The following is a 24042-nucleotide window of genomic DNA, read 5'->3' as shown; positions in this document are numbered from 1 at the left end:
GAACCAAGGGATACATAGGGAGGAGCTGAACTAGGTTCCCCTTTTCCACCCCCCTACACCCTGTCTGTCTGCCTCCTAAAATATAAAGGCTACTTTTTTTTCCTTAACCTTTTTCCCGCTGGACTCATGCTGCCCCGAAACTACGGCAGCAGATGGGGTGCCGGTATGTAAACCTACCTTCGGAGTTGCCTCCGAAAAAAATGCTGGCGCTGAGGGGTCCCCTTTAAGTGGTTATCACCTCCCCTTCCCTACTATTATTATGGGCCAGGTTGCTCGTTTCTTCATCTCCCTCCCCGCAAGAAAACAAGAGTGACGGAGACTTAAATCCCCAACGTGACGTCTCTTCTTTGGCTACAGCTCGGCTTCGGAATCATCGTGAGTGAGAAAGCGGCTGCTCTCCTGGCTAATCAGTGACTCGGCATCACCGACCTGCCTCCTCTCCGATATTTCCAGGTTATTGAGCCGCTTCTTCGTCGTTCTTGTCGGTAACGTCAATCCTTGGGATGAGGCCCACTCCCTCATGACTGCTGATTGCTATTGCAGAGGCTCCGATGAACTGGACAATCGGTTGAGGTGGAGGTAGACATCTGTTCCATACCTAGAGAATGCAATCAGCACCTACATATATTTCCTTGTATGGTGGCAACTTACCCCTCCATGCTGATTAACTTCAAGTCACCGCCGAAGTAACGAGCATAGAGCCGTGAAATCGGTAACCCGTAGCCGAAACCAGCCATGGGAGCCTTGAAATCGCTCTTATCAAAATCAGGGTCCAGGTTTGGGGTCCGATCCACTGTGGTGTACATGTAGGTCCATACAAGCGGAATGGCGCTGCGAGGAATTCCACCGCCTTCGTCGCTAACTTTGATTGTGATATCTTCTCTGCCTTCTGCAACGATGACTTTGGTTACCGGGAACTCCTGCTTGTCCTGGCCATGGGCCTCGACAACAGCTCTCAACGAGTTTTTCAAGGTCTCAAAGAGCATGTGTGACAAGTGGCCAGGTACATACATGAAGTTAAGGTCAGGGTTGCAAACCAGCTGGATCTTTGGCGCCTCAAAGAGTCCGTAGTGATCCTCGCAGACGAAACGGGCATTCTCGATGGCCTCTTGGGCTAGATCCCGCACGTTCGTTTTTGTGCAGATAATGCCCACATAGGTAGGGTCGTGGTGATGACTCTGGTCAGTCAGGGCGATGTGCTGCCCTATGAGCATTCGGATGCCAATTCGAGACATGTAGAAGCGGTCCAAGAAGTTCTGGATGTTATTGTCGATCTGCAATCGCTGCCTCTTCCGTTTGTATTCGAGGATGCCTTGAGCCATAGTTGTAACAACGCCATCATGCCTCCTCTTTATCTTATTCAGCGTCTGCGCAAATTTCGAATTGTATGCCTGCAAGTCTGGTGGCCAGTCGCCTGTATCGTCCACCATTGCGAAGTATCTCCTTGTTGCATGAAGCTTCTTGTTGTTGCCTACGGCGGACTGTGTCGACGGCAATGAGGCATATTGACCCTCGCGAATACTTGGGTTTGGGGTGGCTTCGGAGAGTATCGATCCCTTGCCGTTGTAGAATTTCCCCGGGTTCAGAAGTCGGTCTCGCACCTCCTTTGACAGTTCAGGCCGGCCTAGATTGATGATCTCCTATGGCACGTCACATATTAGATGACTCACACCCATCTACGTACTATGGATGGCTCGGAGTGCGTACCTCAAACGACTGCGCATACCAATCTTGGACTCTCCGAACTGACGGCATCTCGTTAAGGCCATCCGGCAAGCTCTTCAGCTCCTGGACTCGGTGCGCAAGGCGAATTGGGAGCTCTTCGGCAAGAAATTGGGAGGCGCGGAAGAGGGTTCCTAGTGGGGGAGGGGTCACAGTTAGCAAGACTAGGCCCACGGCATCAAGACAAGACGTGAAACGAAGCTTAGTAAAAGGGACCTGGGGGTGAAAATAGCATACCTATCGATGGCCTCTCGCCAAATTGAACCATCTGCCGCAAGCTCACGCCCGTGGCTGGGAATTTGGAGTAGTGGCGGATGGTGTCCATCAGCCGCTCGGATGCCTTCCACGACATGCTGGGCAAGTTCAGGTGCGTAAGGGAGCAAAACGCAATGGGGGATCCCTCTGGCCCTTGAAATCAACGGGGTGTCATGGACAGAAAATGAGATTATGCCATGAGATGCGAATTGAAAGCGGTAGGAGCCGGAGCCGTCAAGCACGAGACCGTCGAGTCGAGAGAGGACCCACGGGAATAAGGATGACGCTTTAGGGACAGGGGGGAGCTCCCTATCTCGTATCTAAAGTACCGAGGCTCTATGAGGGGGGGACGAGAATGAAGTTGCCCCGTACTCGTGAAGCGCGGAGGCGCCAGTGTTTGACCACGGGACGACGGGAGGAAGGAGGATATGAAAGAGGAATGGCAGTAGTCGACCTAACGACAACGGCGGCGACGACAACAACAACGATGGCAGTGCTGGCTGTGAGGACGATGGTGGTAAGTCATCTTCAGCATCGGCTTGACCTATCAGTACCGACTTTTCCTTCTTCTTCCCATGCAAGAACTCAGATAAAAGTCGGAACCAGAAGACGTGGGGATCAAGTTGTAGAATACTTAGAACAAGATCGGTCGGTCCTAGGAAAGCTTGGAAAGCCGTCATTGGCCTGTGGTTTTGTGGGGGCGCGGAGACATGGGAGACATGGGAGACACAGGGGAGTTGGGAACAACATTTTTGGAGGGGTGACGCTTTCGTAAAGTGCCTACCTCGTATTCAGGTACCCAAGTCGATGCTTACCAGGTATAGTTCCACATGCGGTATGTGAGGCAGGTACTTGATCTACTTGTGCGGATACCTAGGGTATACATTTTCTCAAGTACCGTACACCTGTATTTCGGCAGGTAGGTATTGTGCGGTTGAGGTTCACATGTCCCGGCACCAGCCTTGCTGTATGAGCGGGTAGGTACCTAAGGTATGTCTCACTTAGGTACCTACTTACAACTGAGGTACCTATGCACCTCTGTTGCCCTCCCTAAATCGCAAGCTTCTAGGTACCGAGGTACCTTAGGTAGGGTTATATGCCTACAGGTACCTAACCTACCCCCTCCTCCAGCTTCTGGGTACCTCCTAAGGAGGTAGGTAGGTATGGAGTACCTACGTACCATACCAGGAAGGGGGTCTACGAACAGTAGGCAGGTAGGTATGTCTGTAATGGTGTCGAGATATCAACATAGGTGGCTATCAAGTAAGGTGAAGATGACTAAATAAGATATGATTACGAACGTACCGTAGGTAGAGGCAAGTATAAGGATTGCAATCCGAACCGAAACAATCCACGGATCAATGGCAGCCCAACCCTCGTCCAAGGAGCCGCTGCTACATCTACCCACCAACTGTTACGCTGTTGCTGTTGCTGTCCCATCTGCAGTGCCACCCACAAGGCTTGCACGGCAGAGTTCCGAGGGCCCAACGACAACTGGCGACGGGGCGTGGCAGCCTGGCAACTTGCGTAGGTATTAGTTCCCAGCCCATGCCGTCTCTCTTTCTGTTTTTGTGTGTCTCTCTCCACACGATTTCCGCCAGCTAAGCTTTGGGTACCTACAGCATCTGCTCTCCCACCAACCCCGTCCGGCCCTCGAGGAGGGGGAGAAAAAAAGAGGATGAATACCCCCGAAAATGATGCAAGAAAATAGGGGAGAAAAGAAAGATAAACCCTCCTCATTACCTAACACATACGAAGCTACGGGCAGGCACTGCGCCCTGCGTACGTGTTCATTACCTACCTCTACCTTAGGTACATAAGGTGCCTGCTTAGGTATGTGGCACGTACATACACGTGAGGCATATATTAGGTACCTACCTACCTAACCACCTGAACCTTATGCTCGCTGCAGATTTAGGGTTGAGATTTAAATTGATCGGGAACCCGTAGGAGGTACCTATAGGCCAACCCTTGTCTCCCCAGATTTGGTAAGCGGACGGGCGCGGTTTGAGCTTATTCGCAACCTCCGTCTCTGCTCACATAGCTCTTACACCCATTACGTAACCATAGCATCGGTCTGCCTCTTCTATTATTTACCTCTCTCGGGCAGGTAGCACAGAAGGAGGGGACATGCGAGACGCAACATTCAGTGTGAGTCGGGAAGCCACGGCTACCTACATGATAGCTCCTACCTACGTCTCCAGGTGTTATTAAGTAATCTCCCAATAAACAGGGGTCTGATTAGTATTATCAGGTTGGCAGGCCGTCGTTGTTCTCGCCTGGTCCAGTTGTTCCCCGGCGCCCCACAGCGGACAGCTCTCAGGTCTCTCTCTCTCTCTCTCTCTTCAGGGTTCTGTCCTCTATCCTCTCTCACGCTCCCTCTACTCTCTTCTCTCTTCTTCGGTGCACGGATCCGTCGAATCTTGGATGTCCTGCCCCAGGTGGTCATGTAATCTACATATGTACATGACCTGCATCTCCTGCCAACAGCAAAAATCCCACACCCATTCGATCGGGCATCTCTCTCCCTCCACGTCTGTCGTCGTCCAACGCGTCCCGATCCGGAAGTTCATCGACTTTGGCGGGCTTCGACCTGCTCCCGACTCTGCTTTCATCTCATGACCGGCACAGGACCCGATGCAGGGCCACACAGCTCCCCAGATGGGCCCACTCCGCGTACGCCGCCCGGGAGTACTAAAGCAGAGTATTGTCACCCCTGGTCACCACGCAGCGGTGCCGCAAGTCCAAAGTCCTCACCACCCGACTCGCCGTCGCTGAGTCTCCATTCTCTGGGGATGTCTCCGTTCTCCCCCTTGCTCCGGCACCTCTCGTCGCCCTTCGTCAGGTCGTCGTCGCCCCTGCATCCTCCAGACCCAGACCCAGACTCAGACTCAGACTCGGAACCTTCAGACCAGGAGGACATAGTGCAAGACAGTAGAGATGTGCTCGTGCAACGCCTCAACGACCTCGCCGCTCAGCTCAGCCGGAAGGAGCGCCTTAAGGAGGAGAGCATCAACAGTCTTCATGCTAGGGTAGATGAGATGGAGACGGCCCTCTCTCTTACAGACCGTCCAGCGAAACGGGCCCCACCGAGATCTAAGCCGGCCGGTTTGGCTCTCCAGACCCCTAAGAGTGAAGGCGACCCCTCTTGGGTGCCGCTGACACCCGGGCGGATCATACCCAGCATCCCGAGCATATCGTTATCCGCCCAGAATTCTCCACCCAGGCGGGCATTCGGGGAGAGTACCGATACACCTGGGGCGAGAGCCGCTAACGAGGTTGGGATGTCGCCAGAGCAGGCTAGACGAGTAGTTGCGGAGGTGCAGAACCTGTGCAAGGAGCTAGAAGCCGTCTCCGCGAATCTGCGGGCTCGGCAGGAGGAGTCGGATGTAAGATCGCCCCGAGCCAGCAACTATTACATTATTGCCGCTAACGGATAGGTATGTAGCATATCCACGAACTGCTCGTCACACGGGCTGAGCGAGCGGCCCAAAAAATCATCCATCTCGAGAGGCGGATCAAGGAACTGTAAGCTCAAACGAAGGATGTCCCGACGGTGCGGGTAGATGCTGACGGACGCGGCAAAGTGAAAGCGAGCGGAACGAAGGTGAGATGGAGATGCTCAACCTACAAATCCAGCTAAAGGCAATCGAGGTTCAGTGCTTAAGCTATGTGCCTGAGAATGCGGACGAAGACCTGCGAGAGAGCATTTCCACTTGGAAGACGGAGTGGGCTACCTTGAAGCGTAGGAGGGCGCGGAGGAAAGCTGGCGGGGGCGAAGATGCTAGGACACCGGGGACTCCGACGAGACATCCGAGGGACATGGCCGCAGCAAGCTAAGTGCGGCGCGTGTGTGTACACCATTCATTACCTGTGGCAGGTGAGGCGGGTGGTCTGTTGGACCAAGACTGACCGGAGAGGCAAACGAAGACGACGATCAGGCATGTTTTCCCTCACCACCGGCTAGCTTGGACGCTGAGAGGCGAGTCTATGCCTAGATGGCCGTGTTGCAGTCTGCCATACTTCTTAGATACCCCATAGAATTAAGGAGACACTTAGCTGCGAATCCAAAGTACGAGACCTGGCGCGCGTGGGCTCCTTAGCTCTTGGCCCCGAATCGAGCTCGTCTAGACGTACGGCGGCACAAAAACGAGTACAACCGTAGACGGCGGCCGATTACACACGTCCATCTTGTGGCAGGGTATTGGTGTCGCATAATAGGTACCAACCGAAGAGAAGGGGCTAGATCGAGTACAGATCCCTCCCCACGGCATTCCGAGTTTATGATACTGTTGCGGCCCACACAGGGCGACCCCCTCCCAAGACGTGTCTGTCTAGCGGAAAAAGCAGAACCTAACAACCGCAGACGGCGACGCCGCTGCACGAGGGACAGAAGCGATGGGGGATGTCGAAAAGGACACGCCTTGCCCTTCTCCAACATCTGACTGAGCGGGTTCCGAAACACACGACGGCCCAGATGTACCTACGCGACGTGATCTCGCGATCTTGGTAGGGTTCGGAGCGGAAGAGGAGGTAGATGCAACTAATACCTTAGGTACCTATCTACCTACATCCCATTGTAGGTAGGTAGATAGGTAGGCAGATATCTCTTGCTATTACCTCTTGCAAACGAAGCTGGCCGACAGTGATATGTACCTGCCTACATATCTAGGTAGATATGTAGTTACCTACCTTCCAAGAAAGAGACAAGAGGAAGTTGCCCGTGAACACGCTTAGGTTGTGTTACGTCATAATGCGGCGACAAGTTGAGACCTTGGCCAATGACGCAGGCTTTAGGACGACGGCCTCCACTGCTCCACCCGTCTGCAGATGTACCTACCTACCCTCCATAACTTGTTGGGCTTGGGCGGATTGTAGATCTTTCACATGAATTCAGTCTTAGCTACCTACCTAGGTACGGCGCGTGCGGGATGTTGGGGAGCGGGAAGTAAGCCGCCAGCCGCAACCCCGGCAAGGCTTAACTGGGTGCGACCAGCCTCGACTAGCTGCCCGTCGCACATACACAATGCTACCTTGCCGCCTGCCCACACACCCCGACGGCGCCTTACTCAGCGAGCTCCTAACGCCTGTCTTGGGTTAATGAGGGGAGGAGGCAGCCTTACGGCGGCACAGCAGAAGGCAGGCAGGTACCTTCCAGCTGTACCTCTAGGTACCTACCTAAGTACCATGCCGTCTCCTCTCTATCGAGCTTGCCTGGCCAAGCAACACTGGAAGGCAGGAAGAAGGCGCCTCCGTTAGGTACATCCTGGCGTCGAGGGTTGAGGCAGGTGCCCAAGCCAGACAAATACCTATGTACCTAGGTAGGTATGGAGCCGAGTTCAAGGTTGCTCGTGGGTGGTTAGAAGAATATGCGCCTTGCCAACCCCTATACTCGCGCTATACGTAGGTAGGTATCAAATCCCCGAATACTAGGTAGACACGGTGTATCCCTCACCGTCACACCTGCAAGTAGATGCCTACGCGCAATACGAATGGGGACAAGGCCACGTCTCTCTCCAATGCCTGTGGCGTTGCATATCCCCCAGCTCCCCCACACCCGTCTGGGGAGATAAGTTTCGAAGGATTCAGACCTATCACATTTTAATGTGCCCTCCTGTTCGACTCCAGAGCGGTGCTTGCCGATGCTTGTCGACGCCACGGCCCAGAGTCGTGGGCCAAGGGTCAAAGGCCCCGAGCGACGGGTCCTTGGACAACGCTACTCTCGAGATAGGTACGGTGTGTCTATCGTATTCCGGCCCGGCTAGGAGACTATCACTACTCAGTAGGTGGTAAATGAGTAGGTCGGTTGTGGATGACAGGCTGGCGGCCTCCAGAGAGCCCCGGAGGAGGCGCGTAGAATTCCTCCCGTTAGCTTCTCTATAAATCTCACGCCGAAGATGCCGGCCTTTGTCCAGCATAGAAACCGGGAACCCTTGCCGTTGCGAAGAGCGGCTGCGAATGGAAAGGCGCCGAATGGCGTCGTCATATCTCAGACGAATCCTTCGGGTGTCCTTCGACTAACAGAGCTCTAAGTTCATTGTAACAGTATGCTCTGATCCATTCCACCATCGCTCATATATCTACGTATGGCCCGCGCCACGATCGGCAGTTGCTTTCCAAAGCTTGGCCCCTCGAGTCTCGGTTGCCGAATGGCTACGTTGTGTGTGGCTTCCGATGAGGTGGGTGGTATAACAGGCATAGCGTTCCTCTCTTCTTTTCCGGGCTTTGATTTTCCGTTGTTCTCGTCTCCCCAATATTCTCCCCCTCGGTCCGTCTTGATATCCAGTGCAGGTCCGAACGAGAGGCCTGAATGTGAACATTAGACTATTCAGTACAAGCACGAGAGGCCTCGAAGCTCATTATAGAGTTCTACAATCTAGTGATTGACACCCAACAATGCCCTCGAGCTCAGGGGACGCCCCGCTAGGAGGGTTTGCGGAGGAGAAGGGCAACCTCGAAAGAGGCTCCGACAGTAACCACATATTACACGCCGAAATTGATCCCAAGCACGACAACGGGAATGTTGTAGACGAGGAGGAAAGGCGGCGCCTAGACGCTTCGGCAAAGCTGGATCACCCCCTCGCCAGCCTCACCCCTGAACAGCTGACCCACAGGGGCGAGGAGCGGTGCGTTAAGCATGGCCTCACTGATGGAGAGGACATTCGGGCTTTCCGACTCGGTGCCATGATCGCAGGAAATATGAGTAAATACGATGTTATCGATGGACTCTCGGATCATGAGAGAGCGGTACTCGACAGAGAGATCACGCACAGATGGTCGAACACCCCGATGCTTTACGCTGTCATCGTCATCTGCTCCCTCTGCGCTGCTGTTCAGGGCATGGGTGAGACCGTCGTGAATGGTGCCCAGTCCTTCTACAAGGTGGAGTTCGGCATCGGTAACGCTGAGTCTCAGAGAGGTACGCCCTATCAGCAGAACGATCCCTCCTGTATACCGGGCTAATCCATGTGGACCAACAGATTCATGGCTTCTCGACCTCGTCAACGGTATAGTTTCTCTAGTCAGGCTGATATGAGATCAACTAATATTCCCGTCTAGCCGCTCCGTACATCCGCTGTGCTTTCGCCAGGTGTTGGCTCGCCGAGCCGATGAACAAAGCCCTTGGCCGACGCGGAACTATATTCATTTCCTGCGTTATATCAGCTTTAGCTTGTTTCTGTCAAGCCCTCACAAACATTTGGCGGCATATGTTCATCGCGCGTTTCGCTCTCGGGTTTGGCATCGACCCTAAGTCGGCTACCACTCGTTGGTCAACACGTCCTCCTTCTAAGGAGGTTAACAGAGGCTAATGGCATTACTAGCTATCTTTGCTGCCGAGTGTTCCTCACCGAAACTCTGTGGAGCATTGGTTATGCAGTGGCAGTATGTTACGGGCCCCAGACTAGCTAATACCTGGCCACCAAAGGTATCAGCTGACGCCCGGCTTGTCTAGGATGTGGACAGCTTTTGGTATTATGGTAGGTTATGCCATGGATCTGACCTTCTTCGAGGTCCCTGACCTGTCCGGAATTGTTGGTCTCAGATGGCGTTTGATGATGGGATCCGCCTTAATACCAGCCGTCTTCGTTTGCGCTACGGTTTACTATACCCCTGAGGCCGGCGGCATAATTCACTGTCAGAGTAAGGCTGAAAAACGTTAAGGAAGCGACAGTCACCTCGATGGTGTCTTACCAAAAATCGGCATCAAGACGCCTATAAGGCCATCACCCGACTCCGCTTCGAAAAGACCCAAGCCGCCTGCGACCTTTTTTACATGGATACTCTTCTCCAGATTGACAAAGAGGCCGTGAAACTGGGCCAGAACGGGATTAAAGAATTCCTCACCATCTGCCGGAACCGCAATGCTATGCTGGCCTCAGAGATCGTCATGTTCATGCAGCAGTTCTGTGGTGTCAACGCGATTGCGTATTACTCGACCGAAATTTTCCTCGACAGTGGAATATCCATGAAATCGGCGTTGGCTGCGTCGCTCGGGTTCGGCATTGTCAACTTCTTGTTCGCCCTCCCCGCATTCTATACCATTGATACATTCGGCCGACGAAATCTGCTGCTTACTACTTTCTCCGTAAGTCTTCGTCGGCGCTAAATTGACAACTAGTTAGAGTGGTTAACGGGATGTCGCAGCTTATGTCACTCTTCTTATTCTTCACGGGCTTTAGTTTCTGGATCCCCCAGTCAAGCACTGCTCACATTGGCTGTATCACGCTGGGTATATACTTATATGCAGTGGTTTACTCTCCTGGCGAAGGAGTAAGGATCCCAAGGCTTAAGCCTGTTACCGGACACTAACAATGCCTTACCTGGCCTGTTCCGTTCACGTACAGTACCGAAGCCTACCCGCTATACATCCGTCCCATCGGCATGTCGCTAGCGACGGCAACGACCTGGCTCTTTAACTCGGTGATCTCGCTTACCTGGCCGGCTACGACCCAAGCCTGGACACCTCAGGGTGTCTTTTCCTGGTATGCGGGGTAGAACACCATTGGCTTTTTCCTAGCGCTGCTGTTCGTGCCCGAGACTAAAGAGAAGACGCTCGAGGAGCTTGACGCCGTCTTCGACGTCCCGCTCAACAGTATAGTTTGCTACGGTGTCGATCAATTTTTCTACTTCTGGGGCCATTATATCCTAAGGCTGGTACACAAATAGGCGGCTATACAGTTTCGTCGAGAATTCATCCAATTGGAGAAGTCTAGGAATATCTATTTATTCGACGCTTGACGTATACGTTTTGGGGGGAAGGGAGACAATATGCAGTCGGAAACGCAAAGCAAGATAGAAATCTGCCAAGGATTGATCCTATCCGGAGGATAGTTATAATACGTATAACCCCTTATTATATTAATTAATTACGGGGTTAAATACCCCTGTAAATAGCCCTGTAAATAACCCTATAAATAACCCTATAAATAACCCTATAAATAACCCTATAAATAACCCTATAAAGGGATATCATTTAGGGGAAACTCTGTTTTTATTAGTTAAAAAACGCGCTATAGGTCCCTAAAAATGCGTGCACCTAATAAAAACGGCGGGATAAATGGAGGTTTTTTTATTTAACGTATCCCTATTACCCTTTAAGATTCCTACGTATATTTACTAACGCGTTTATTTATACGTTTTTATTCTTATTTATATAATTCTTACTTTTTTTCGTATCTTATAATTTATCCTTATAATCTATTCTTAGTTTAATTAAAATAAAATCGCTTTAGGTTAAAGAATATCGTACTTACGGAAGAATTTAAGCTATCGAATAATTTATTAATCTACGAAATTACGTTATATCTATAAAAAATTATCTCTCTTACCGCGAAAATATACGCCGTCTTACTTAGGTTAATATTCTATATTAATAGTTTATACTTTATCGTTAATTTTATATAGGATTTCCGATCCGATCCTACGCTTAAAACGCTTTAACCGGCTTCGTAATTAAATGTTATTTATTATCGATTATATTTTACTACCGCGTAGCTTCGGGTATATAGTTTAAGCGCTAAAGAGGTAGCTTTACGCGTAAGTAACGTATTACGATAGTAAATTCGAAAACGATATAAGGTAACCCGACGTAATAGCGGTAATCCTTCTCTTATTCCTTTACTTTTTTCGTTAATAATATAATTATAACTAGCGGATTTAGCGGTAGCGCTAGAACTAACGCCCCGGGGGCGACCTCTTCGAATATTTACGCGAGAGTTAGCTCGTCGAGGCCGACCTTTACGTACGCTTACGTTAAAATAAGCGCGAGAGCTAACTCGTCGAGGCCGACCTCTACGTACGCTTACGTTAGAATAAGCGCGAGAGTTAATTCGTCGAAGCCGACCTTTACGTACGCCTGCGTTAGAATTAACGCTAGAGTTAATTCGTCGAGGCCGACCTTTACGTACGCCTACGTTAAAACTAACGCTAGAGCTAGTTCGTCGAAGCCGACCTTTACGTACGCCTACGTTAAAACTAGCGTTAGAGTTAGTTCGTCGAAGCCGACCTTTACGCGCGTCTACGTTAGAATTAACGCTAGAGTTAGTTCGTCGAGGCCGACCTTTACGCGCGTTTACGCTAGAATTAGCGCTAGAATTAGTTCGTCGAGGCCGACCTTTACGCGCGTTTACGTTAAAATTAATACTAAAGTAAATATAAGTACGTCGAGGCCGACCTTTACGGCCCTTTACGCTAAAACCCTTTACGTTAAAACTAATACGAAAGTAACCGCGCCTAAGCCGACCTTTTAATTAAACCTTCCCCTTAAATACCGCTCGCTCTTAGGAACTTAATAACGTTTTTAATCGTTAAAGTTCGTTTATAATTAAGCTACTACGGTAGAAGAAAGACCTCGACGCTAGCGTAATTAGCGATACCGATTACGCGATTTTAATACGGTTTTAATTAACGCTAAAGTAGGAACGACGTAAATACTATAGTCGTTACGGGAAGTATTAGTTTAATATAAATCTAAATACCGCGGGTATCTATAAGCGTTATCGTAATAAAGATTAAAAGAAGCGCGTAAATAAACCCTTTTTTTTTAACGTAGGTAACTATCTTAACTTTAGTATCCTTCCTTCTTTTAATTTACTACTAAAGTTAATAATAATCGAAGAACTACTTATTACGTAGGTTTACGTAATAATAAATATACTTATAATCCGCGGTTAATAATATAAATATCGTAGCTACGTCGTATACTTTATACGTAACGTTAGTAAAATATACGACTATCTTTTCCTTCTCCTTTAGTATTTTAATATCGTTTTATTACGCTTACGCGAGCTAGCGTAAAATCCCGAGTAAATAACTTAGTTTTAAACTAAGTTTAGAATACGCCGGCGCGTTATCGAGGTATAGCTTAAGTATTTAAGATATAATTACCTAGGTTATAAAGACTTTAAATGAAATCGCGCCGCGTTAGAAGAGCTACTTAACGACGGTAATATTTTTAAGTAGCTTAATATTTAAGACTTCGTCGATAACGGTTAAGCGTTTTAGGCTAGCCTAGTGTAGTGGTGCGGTGGATCTAGGCCACGTAGCCTTTTCGATGTATATTTATATGGGTCGCGTACTTATATTTTCATTAGTTAGACTTAGACCTATAGACATTACGACCTATAGCCATTTATTCGTTTCTTACTATGCCTTTCTAGCTATCCTCGTCTTTGCCTTTCTAGTTAGTTCCTTTCCTAGCTACCGTTTTTAGCTAACCGATTAACCGATTATAGCTATTTATAGCTATGATCTTAGGTTAATCGGTACTAGGCTAGTTGTTAGTAGTTGGGCAGTCCTTGTTTCGTGCCTCCGTTAGCGTGCCTACGCTGCTCCTGTTCAGTGGCGACCACCTAGTAGCCCGAGCCGTAACCTCATTAGTCTTAGGAGCGACCTTTTGCGACCGTTTTTGTAGTCATTAGGTTTAGGATTTATCGATCAGGAGATTCCCTGTTTTTCAGTTGATTAGGAGCTGTTTTCGTGGCTCCAGAGCCGTTTTCGTGGCTTTTGGATTAAGCCTTTTTAGGAGGTCAGGATTAACGGGAGGGCAGATAACCATGGCGACCATTAATAACCACGCCCTCCCATTAGCTTTTGATTAGCTTACCTGAAAGCTCGTTCGCCGATTAGTGGATCTATCCTATCCTCGTTTCTTAATTGTCTCTTTTGAAGGAGCTATGCCCGTTTTACCCGGTTTCGTCTTCGTTTTTTCACCGGTGCCTAGATGGTAGTTTTTCTCTTAGTTGATCTGATACCGTTACCGCTACCACCCCTTTTTTTACAACACACGCTCGCACGCGCTTGAAGGCATCCGTTCGTTATTAATTAGTTTATTTTAATTGCAAGAGGCTTGCCGATAGCTCCGATCGCCCTTGTTTTATCCCTTCCAGCTAGTTACGGTACCTGGGGAGGTCTCTCCTTGCCTTCCTAACCGATAGGTGCTACGATGCCCTTACAATAAGATACCGATATACCTTATACCCACGAACTTGATCGGGGAACCTACCGATTAGCGCGATAGACCTATAAACGATACCGATACGAACGAATTGAATAGATATTAAATAAGAAAGCCCAGGAAAAATAGTTACAAATTATAGTCGAGAATAGTCATAGTATTGCCTAGAGACCCCTCTTGTCGCCCTTATCGATATGTGGTTGGTAGGAAGAGCCTAGAGAGCCCCTAGAACTACGTATAGGGGAGGGATCGAGGGTCAAGGGAAGCCCGGTAGATGCTGCCGGACGAATATAGGAACGGTTATACGAATAATAGCTAGATACGAGTTAGAAACGGAAACAGTCGGGCATGAATAGGATATATTAGTTAGTTTATAGGATTAGGATTAGTTGAAAGGATCGGTAAAGCTAGTCATGGACGAGAAGGACGGGATTACGTTACATCGTATGGGATTGTTTCTTTGTTTCTTTCGGGAGCTACGCTTATTTTACCTGCCCGTTGCAGTTCCTGTTTTTCTAACGGATCCCTGTTATTTCTTAATGGTCCTAATGGACCTGGCTCGCTCCTAGTTGATTAGGGTTGATTAGGAATAGGTTAATTAGGTTAGTTTATAGGTTATAGCTCCGCCAGCCTAGTTCTTGTTATCAGATCTTTCCTGTTTCCTATTGATCGTTGATTGAACTGGCTTAGCTCCTAGTTGGCAGCGATTGAATAGGTTCAGGATTGATCAGGATTAATTAGGTACAGTCAGGCACGGTTGCAGTTACCCACCCTACTACCTACTTGTTGCAGTTGCAATTGTCTCCTGTTGTTTCAGGATTAACCAGAGACCTACCTGACTTATCCTGTTGGCCGTTGATTGAACTGGCTAGCTTTTAGTTGATTAGGGTCGATCGGGATTAGGTTGATCGGGATTAGGTTGATCGGGATTAGGTTGATCGGGATTAGGTTGATCGGGATTAGGTTGATCGGGATTAGGTTGATCGGGATTAGGTTGATCGGGATTAGGTTGATTAGGTTCAATAGGAACGAGAGCTACCGTACCTGTTGTTGGGAGTTTAATTGCTCCTTAGGGATTAATTAAACTGGGGAGGCTATAGTGGTGCGGTAGATCTAGGCTACGTAGCCTTTTCGATGTATATTTATATAGGTCGCGTACTTATATTTTCATTAGTTAGACTTAGACCTATAGACATCACGACCTACAGCCATTCACTCGTTTCTTACCATGCCTTTCTAGTTATCTTCGTTTTTGCCTTTTTAATTAATCCCTTTCCTAGCTGCCGTTTTTAGCTAGCCGATTAACCGATTATAGCTATTTATAACTGTGATCTTAGGTTAATCGGTACTAGGCCAGTTGTTAGTAGTTGGGTAGTCCTTGTTTCGTACCTCCGTTAGCGTACCCACGCTGCTCCTATTCACTAGTTACGAAGGACGACCTAGAAGGATTAGAGGCTTAATACGATAAATTTATTATATTAAACGTTACGTTAAAGTAGATTAAAATAAAACGTTTAGAGTTAGAATTAAAGGGGGCGTTTATTTTTAAAGGTTATTCCGTTAAGCTTATAAGTACTTATTATTTATTTATACCTTTTATTCGCTAAACCCTTATTAACGAGTTTATACGTTTAATTACGTTATTTTTACTAGCGTTTCTTACTTTATTTCCGCGTAAAGAAGCTAAATTTATATATCTAAGGTAGCGTAAGATCGATTTTAACGATTAGGTATAATACGTTATACGTTAACGCGATAATCGATTCGCGTAATACCCTACTTTCCGCTTTATCGCGCTTAATATACTTATACGCTAATAAGCGATAGTAATAAGTAAATATTTCGTAAGAAGAAAAGGCGTTTAGTAATAATAAATTACGCGGTAAGATCTTAAGTAAGCGTTAGAAAACCTTAAGAATACTAAGGTTAATACGTTATTAAGGAATATTACGCGCGTTATAGTTTATTTAAAAGGCACGCGGCTTTTTTAATTTAAACGAAAACGCGAGTACGTTACTTTTACTAAGTATCTCGGGGTTCCTAGCGCTTTTTTTACCTTAAGCCTTATTAATCTTTACTAGCGGAGCCTTTTTTAATATATATTACGCTTTTAGGAATAGCTTTTCTCCCTTAAAATCTAACGTATACGCTTATCCCGCGAGTTATTAAAAACTAATCCCTATATTACCGCGTAGCATTTTTACGCTCGGAATTAACTCTTCTGTAATATCGTTTTAGTTAAGAAGTTCGGCTTACGCGATTATTAATATCGATACGAATTTTAAAAGCGTAAAAGTACGTATTATTACGGGTTATTTTAATTCGAAGGTAATCCGTTACTTAATATAACCTCTTTCGAATAGCGCTAAAACTACGCTCGTATTTAGAGCTACTACGCTTTTACGGTTAACCTAGAGCCGCGTCGGCGCTTAAATTAAGATAAGGATAATCCGTTCGTATTACGGCCTTTAAACGCGCGGCCGTCGTTTCGTTAGCTTTCTTAGATTATTAATCGTTACTAACGTTATAAATATTCTTTCGTATATTACTTCCGTATTAATAAGCGTAAAGCACGAGAAGCGGGATAAGGTAATAACGTTTTATTATCTTTAGAATACCGATTTCTTTTCCCGCGGCCGTACCGCGCTTACGCCGAGATTATTATACGGCCGTATAAAACCTAGTAGTTATTTAAAGCGTAATATAACGACGAATAATTAAATTAATATAATCGAATAATTACCTTTACTTAATTAACTAATATCGATATTTCGCCTTATATTAGCGTAGAAGTTATTATAAATTACATAGCGAAGTATTACTTTAAAGCGGAAATTAAAACCGATAGTTATAACGTCCTTACTAAGTAGATCCTCCTAAAGGTCTCTAGCGTAAATCTTCTTCTTTCTTTTATATCGAAGTTAATAAATAAATTAATCGGAAAGCGAGATTACTTTACGTAAGAGGTTTATTATATATTATATAAGCTACCCTTATAAGTTAATTCGCGTATTATACGTAACGTAGATTACCGGCCCTTAACGGAATAAGATTATAGCTTCGAGCTCGGTTCTAGCGACGTTTCTAGCGGGCGTAATACTTATAAGAAGTATTTCTAGCGCGATTTAAAGGTACTAAAGGTTATTAAATTAAGCTTCTTTCGTTTCGTATCGATTTAGAATTTTAATAAGTTATACGCTTACGATTAACGCCCTTTTTAACGTAACGTAAAAGAGCGTATATTTAATTATTACCTTATTTACTACGTAAATAAAGGCCTTAACGAGTTAAAGTCGTTTTACCGCGTTAAACTTATATTAAATTATTCGTATATTAACGAGGACGAGCTACTTTTAATTAACGGTACTTAATTTCTAACGTATATATTAACGTATACGCGATATTAAATAACCTACTAATACGAGGATAACTATTACGGCGACCTTTCCGGATCCGACGAAGAGAAATTCGAGCTCTTAGAAAAAGAAGAATAGGCTTTAAACGAAAAAGACTAGGCTAAATTAACGCGTTTACTCCCGAATTAAGCGCTTACGTAGGAAATATTTAACGTACTTAGGAATAAAGATATCGACGTAAATTACGATTAAGCTATATACGTAGCCCGATATAAGTACTTTTATTTTTACGATTTTACTTATTAGCGCGAGATAATAAGTACTACGGATACGCCGGAGTAGGAAATCGTTCCCCTAGATATCCGTAATACGCTAAATCCGGAATAAAGGCTAATTTACGATACCGTTCTCGGCTACGTATAAAGTCGTAACTAAAACTAACTCCTATCTTAAATCGACGGTAGTAGCGGTACTAGAAAATCGTATTTAATTAAGATTTTAACCTCTTACGTTCGCTAAGCTTTTACTTAAGATTCGGTAGCCCTTATTATCTTAACTAGCGCTACGAGTAGTAACATTCGCGGGAAAACGATATATTCTTTCCTTCGTTTATCCGTAAAACGTAGCTTTAAGCCGCTTTTTAATAACGCTTTCGCTAAGGTATAACGACGCCTTACTAACCTTTGCTATTTAATTATCGACGAAAAGAATATATTAGGGCTACGTATATTTAGGTTTATTAACCGCCGTTTACGGTAGATATTCCCGCGTAGTTCGCGGATTTTTAGTAGCGTAAATGTAATCTTAATCGGCGACTTCTTTTAATTATCCTTAGTATTATTAAAGCCTATCTATATTCTTAATTCGACGTATCTTTCGGTAAACGAGCTTATCGGTTATAATACGTATAGAGCTTTTTCTAAGTCGGTATTTCTATCGGTAATTTAACGCTAGGTAAGCGAGAACTAGGCGCCTTTTCGAAAAGCGTTAAACGAGTTACGCTTAGCGTAAGTCTTCGCCGAATCGTTCTAGTTTTTATTTACGAGAATAGCCGCGGTATTAATTAAGTAGGATCGTTTCGGCTTTAAAGAGGCGGTACGTATATATTTTACGCGTAAAGAGATACTTTAATATAATTTTAATTATTTCGTAACGCTTAATTCGTTAATTATTTAAACGTACGTTATTTATTACGGCCGAGAAGCGTTAAACGCGCCTAGCGACTTAGCCGGTAACCTTTCCTTTAAGCTATTACTTTATATAAGCGTTCGAGTAATATTATTACGTAATATCTCTTCCGAAATACGGCTTATAAATAGCTCCTAAGGCTTTATTTACGATATAAGTTAAGCGTAAGACGCTAATCCTAAACGTAAGCCGCTAGTAGTAATTATAATAGCTTTCGACGATTACGACGGACCCGGGTTTAAAGATACTTAAGGAAATAAGCTACGCGATTTTCGAGGGAAAAAGGTAGTACTAATATTACGCGAACGCTAGGAATTCGATTATAAGGGTATCTCCTATATACGAGAATAATTCCCTTTAATTATCTTATACGTAATAACCGTTTATAAAGCGTAAAATATTATTATTCTTTACGTTATCGTTAGAATTATAAAGAAAGAATTCGCGTTAGGGTTAAATTACGTCGCTTACTTTAGGATTACCTCGCTATAAGGCCTAATATTCGACGAGCCGTTTTATAGGAATACGGTATATAAGGAGCTAATAAATAGTAAGTTTCTTTTTACGTTCGCTAATATTTAAGTTAATATATATTTCGTAGGTATAAAAGCTAAGCTAAAAGATAGAGATTTCCGTTTACGTATATAACTATTTACTTAACCTTTATACTTATTACGATATCCTTATAAATAACGTACTCTAGCGCTATAAATAACGAGTAAGAGTAACGTATATACGTTAATTTTATCGAGCGAGTATAGTTTATAATACTTTAATTAATCTTTATATAGCTAAACCGCGTAGAAGTAAAGAATACGGGTATAAAAGTAGCGTAGATATACCATTTTTTATATAGGAATACGTTTCTTTTGCTTTAATTACGGAGCGTTTCCTAAAGTACGCCGCTCCTTTTTAACGTATAAAAATATCGCGACTTCTTTAGTAATTAGCGCCGTACCTTCCTTTAATCGTAACTTCTTATAACGCTTTTTTATTTACGAAATAAAATAACCTATTTCCTATTATTAATTACTTTTACTATTTCCTTTCCTTTTTTCTTACGCCTCCTATTAAGGAGGAGCAGAGCGTACGCGATGCTAGAGACCCGGATAGGTTCACTCGTAAGTATACTCTATCGAAGACTATAATACGTACGATGGTCCAAGATAAGTGAAATTAATATCGCTATACTAATCGAGAGGTAAGGAATCTAATGTAGTTATCGTATTTTAGCTATGCCCCTTGGTCGTAGAGATATAGTAGTCGCTAGCCCGAAGGTATAAGAGGTAAGGGAAGAAAAAGGGTAAAACGTAAAAGTTACTTATTCGGCTATAGCGGTACGACGAAGTAACTTAAGCGCTTATAACTAAAATAGATATATTAATCGGAGAACGACGAATCTAATGGTAAAAACGAATCTTTAATTAAGGTAAAAATAATAAAGATAATAATCTAGTTAGGTAATGAATTAAATAATAAGCATAGTATATTCCGTACTTACGGAAGCTATGGTTACTTTATATAGGTATAAGGCCTATCGTAACGTATTACGTAATATATTAAGAGGGTATGTCTTACCGTATTACTATAGCCTCCTTAGTTTAATTATACCGTAAGGAATAATTAAACTAAAAAAGGTAATGCGGTATATCCCGATTAATATCTCCCTTTAAAAACTACCGCGAAACTCTATTCCTCCGGCTATTATTTAATTATTACGGCCGCGCCTTTAACTTCTCGTTTAATATTATAAGGGAGTCCCTTTATTACTTTATAGCTAACTTAGCCCGGTTTACCCTTACCGATTTAACCCGATCGGCGTTCTCTTTCTTTATTTCGGCTACCTTTTTCTTAGTTTCGTCTTAGCCCTCCTAATTAAGGGAATAGCAGGAGAGCGGGCGCGTCCTAAGGGTTAATTAGGTATTTCCCCTTTACTTATACGGTATAGAGGTCTCCCCCGATTAGAAAGCCTTAATCCTTTCTGGTCCGGGAGGAGGAAGGAGGCGCGTTATAACCTTAACGAGGTTATTATAGCGGAGGTTTACGTCCGTTAATACGAAGGAGTAGGAGGAATTAGGTACTAAGGCTATAAAGGAACGACGGACTTCGGCTTATGCGATAAACCGAACGAAGGATTTACGGCTAGGGGGTTCGTCGATCGGCGTACTTTAGGCGGATGTTATAGCGTTAATAAGGTTAATTCGCTTCTAGTGATTTACGGCTTACCGAAGACGCTTAACGATACTTACTCCTCCCTTTAAAACTTAAACGCTATAAAACTACTTTACTACCTCGGCGTATTCTCTTATGATATTAAGGGGGTCGAGCTAAAGTTAACGGTTCCTATGAAGGTACTTCCGTCGAATTCGAGTTTTATACGGGACTAGAAGATGAAGTTTATACTAAGTAATAGAAGGTAACTAACGAACCTATTTTTAACGACGTAAATCGGTAAGCGAAGGTAGTAATCGGTAAGTTAGATAAAACCGTCGATTATTCCTATATATAGGGTCTCTATAAAGAATTTAAAACCTCGCTATATCGCCTTAGTACTAGTTATAAGGAAACGCTACTTCTTTATATAGCTTTTTACGATTATACTAGACTATGCCCTTATATCGATTACCGTAAATACGAAAGCTTCGTTCCCGTTAGGTCCTACGTTAATTACTAGCTTAAGGAAAGGCCGGATATAGTTCTTAATATCCCTCGCGATAACGGAATTTACCGCTATTTTATTCGAAGGGTTAGTAAACGAGGCGGTAGTTTACGGTACGCTAAGTATTTTAACGCTTTCTTCCCGATTCTTTTATATCTATTCCTTTATAATCTTAATAACCTTAAGCTAACCTTCGTTAATCTCTATAGCGCGTATCGTAAGGTACTTAACTACCTACTCCGAAAACCCGGATATGAACTTAATTAAATCGTTTTACGAAACTTCGAAGCGTTTCCTATTATTTTTATTAATCTTATCTAGCTAAAACTTTCTTAATAACTCGTTAATAATTTTCGCCTTTTTAGCTTAATCGTTTATATTCGAAGTAGCGTTCTTACCGGCTTTAGTCGGTCTATACCTAGGCTATAACGATAGAACTTCTATATCCTCTTAATCAGGTATTTCTCTTTCGATATACTCGCCGTTAGAACCTTTAGCTCGCTTAACTATATTAACTTCGATTAGGTCCGTTTTAATAATACCCTTATAATAATAAATACCTTCGTCGTTAATAAGGCCCTTCGTTTAACTATAACCTAAGATCTTAATCTCGTATAGTTCGTAATTATATTTACGTTCGATTATTTAAATAACGTTAATTTCCGATATAGCTCTTAGTATCTCTTCCTACTTTAGTACTACTTCCTCGTTCTTAAAGTATCGTAAGTCGAGGGATATAAGCTTTAGCTTTCCGGCTAGATAGTAATATACCATCTTACGTACTTATTCTAGAGATTCCTTACTTTAATATACGTAAAATAAGATATAATAAGCGATCGGTTCTCCTTTACGCTTAGCTTAGGTAATAATCGACCTTAGGATTAATATTAATTCCGGCTTATCCGGATTTCCGTTCTCGAGGTAGTATAGTCGTTTACTATTCCTATAATAGAACCGATTCTAGGTTATATTTATTAGTAGCGAGTAGCGGCTATAGTTATAAAGCCGATCGAAAATATTATAAAACTAATATTCGAATTTCCTATAGTTACTCGTTTAGGTTAGTAGAATCTTACTACGTATACCTCGGTAGTTTAATATGGTATTACGTTTAAAGCTTATTAAGGTTCTTTCGTTAATTTATAGGTTATAGAAACTTAGGTTCCGAACCGCGTTTACTAGGAACGGGTTTTCTTATTAATATTATTAATCGACGTTATACGTACCTTTAGGGCTATAAGAGTTATTATCCTAACGGTAGTTCTACGAAGTTATCTTTATCTTTAGAGCGTTAAGTCGGTTATAAAGGGCTTATATATTAACTTCTTAATTAATATTTAGGTAGCCGTAAGAGGGTCTAAGCTACGAGGAAGGCGGTAATAAAGGTATCTAGAAGCTAGGAGTCGTTAATCGTTAAACTATTTATATCATAGGCTTTTCGGGCTTCTCGAAAGTTACCGTCTTTTATTATCGTCGTTCCTCGGCTTAAGTTCTATCGGTAATTTATATCATTATACGACGTTCCGCTTACTTATAAAGCTAGGTATAAAGAGTCCGGTAGTCGATATTTCCGATCTTATTATAATTATAGTCTCCTGTCTTATAGAACTTTATAATTAAAGATATCCGGAGTTTATCGGTTAGGTATCTTACTTTTTAAGGAAGCTTTTCGTTATCGTTTATAAGCTTAGAAAGACGTTTATAATTTATAAAATACGTAAAGATCGCCTTAGGATCGTTAATTACGTTACCTCGTTCTAGCTATACGAGTTTACGTTTAACGTTAGCTTAGCTTAGTTTATCGGTAATCTTAAAACGGTACTTCAGGACTATAACGATAACTCTTTAGATCGTTTAATCCTTCGTAACGTCGTTAATACGCTCCTTAATAGTCTTAGTCGTAATTTATTCGCCGATCTCTTTAATTTTATCGTCGTCGCTTATACGGTAGCGGTTAAATAATCGATTTACTTTTTCTAGTTATTAAGTTATATTATATTTATTAAACTTAAGCCTAAGGTAATCGGTAGGGTTAGGAAACCTAATGATTAGTATTACGATAATCGGGGTAGCTACCGGTATATTTTAGCTATTAGAGGCTCCGTTATTATTATTTTAAGATAATACCATAGGGATTAACGGGATAAGTATAGAGCCGCGGGTAAGGGGTAGTTAAGTAGGAGTTTTATCGTCGTTCTCCTTTTCTTCGGGCGGATATAAGGGCGGAAAGCTAGTATCGACTCTTAAGGTCTTTATTAATAGTTTAGTCTTTATTACTTTAGGTCCCGATAGCGATTTATTCCGTTTCTTAGCTATAAATTCCGTTTAATTTAACGGTACGAGGTATAAAGTAGAAAGGGGAATAGTAAGGGTCTTATTATTTAATATAAGGGTAAAGGTATAATAGCTATTATTTATATCTTAATACTTTTTCTTTAGTATAAGTATATTATTATTTATTATATTATCCCGATCGATAGGGTCTAGGTATTATACGAGTTTTTCTAGTCGGCTAACGCCTAATTAAAGTACGATACGTATTCCCTAGATTAATAGTTTAATTATTATAAATAAGTCGACGATAATCCCTTCCATTAAGGTCTAAAACTTCTAACGTATAACCTTCGTTAAGGTAATACGTATAAGGGATAGATCCCGAGTAAAAGATCGCGCTAGATACGATACCGGTTATAATCATAGGCCGGTTTCGATTTAACGGGGGTTATTTAATAATATTAGCGGTATTACCGCTAGGCGCCGTTTTACGCCTATGTTAATACTTCTCGCCATATTAGTTATTAGTTAGTAATATAAAGCTAGCTTATATATAAGTATACCTATTAGCTCGACTTTAGTTCCGTTTCCTTAATCCTTTATATCTACGTAATCTTATTAATATTAATTCC

The 24042-nt window shown here is 43.8% G+C and overlaps 3 protein-coding genes across 3 annotated transcripts; 2 read left to right on the top strand and 1 right to left on the bottom strand.

The window, feature by feature from the left end:
- Positions 1 to 190: 190 nt before the first annotated feature.
- GGS23DRAFT_610564 (mitochondrial branched-chain alpha-ketoacid dehydrogenase kinase-domain-containing protein) lies at positions 191 to 2074 on the bottom strand (the record flags this gene model as incomplete). Its single annotated transcript, XM_051520336.1, has 4 exons — positions 191 to 598; positions 652 to 1640; positions 1708 to 1856; positions 1960 to 2074. 4 exons carry the CDS (start codon positions 2072 to 2074, stop codon positions 535 to 537), a joined length of 1317 nt encoding a protein of 438 aa, XP_051371089.1. The 3' UTR covers positions 191 to 534.
- A 2122-nt stretch (positions 2075 to 4196) lies between these two features.
- Positions 4197 to 5947, top strand: GGS23DRAFT_97663 (uncharacterized protein). Its single transcript, XM_051521433.1, has 3 exons — positions 4197 to 5366; positions 5426 to 5505; positions 5565 to 5947. Exons 1-3 carry the CDS (start codon positions 4596 to 4598, stop codon positions 5815 to 5817), a joined length of 1104 nt encoding a protein of 367 aa, XP_051371088.1. The 5' UTR covers positions 4197 to 4595; the 3' UTR covers positions 5818 to 5947.
- A 2426-nt stretch (positions 5948 to 8373) lies between these two features.
- On the top strand, positions 8374 to 10644 carry GGS23DRAFT_610562 (uncharacterized protein; the record flags this gene model as incomplete). Its single annotated transcript, XM_051520335.1, has 9 exons — positions 8374 to 8896; positions 8958 to 8984; positions 9037 to 9243; positions 9300 to 9360; positions 9431 to 9575; positions 9650 to 10063; positions 10123 to 10207; positions 10331 to 10447; positions 10496 to 10644. 9 exons carry the CDS (start codon positions 8374 to 8376, stop codon positions 10642 to 10644), a joined length of 1728 nt encoding a protein of 575 aa, XP_051371087.1.
- Positions 10645 to 24042: the final 13398 nt, after the last annotated feature.

This window comes from Durotheca rogersii, assembly GCF_024521655.1.
Source record: "Durotheca rogersii strain YMJ 92031201 chromosome Unknown GGS23scaffold_13, whole genome shotgun sequence".
Lineage (NCBI taxonomy): Eukaryota > Fungi > Ascomycota > Sordariomycetes > Xylariales > Xylariaceae > Durotheca > Durotheca rogersii.
Note: the sequence above shows the minus strand (reverse complement) of the source record. Positions and strands in the feature narration are given on the sequence as shown.

Bases quoted from the DNA above. Each gene is read 5' to 3' on its own strand.
- GGS23DRAFT_97663 (XM_051521433.1), top strand. From the start codon at position 4,596: ATGACCGGCACAGGACCCGATGCAGGGCCACACAGCTCCCCAGATGGG. The intron at 5,367-5,425 runs GTAAGATCGCCC...ATAGGTATGTAG, and splicing joins CTCGGCAGGAGGAGTCGGAT to CATATCCACGAACTGCTCGT. The intron at 5,506-5,564 runs GTAAGCTCAAAC...GACGCGGCAAAG, and splicing joins GAGAGGCGGATCAAGGAACT to TGAAAGCGAGCGGAACGAAG.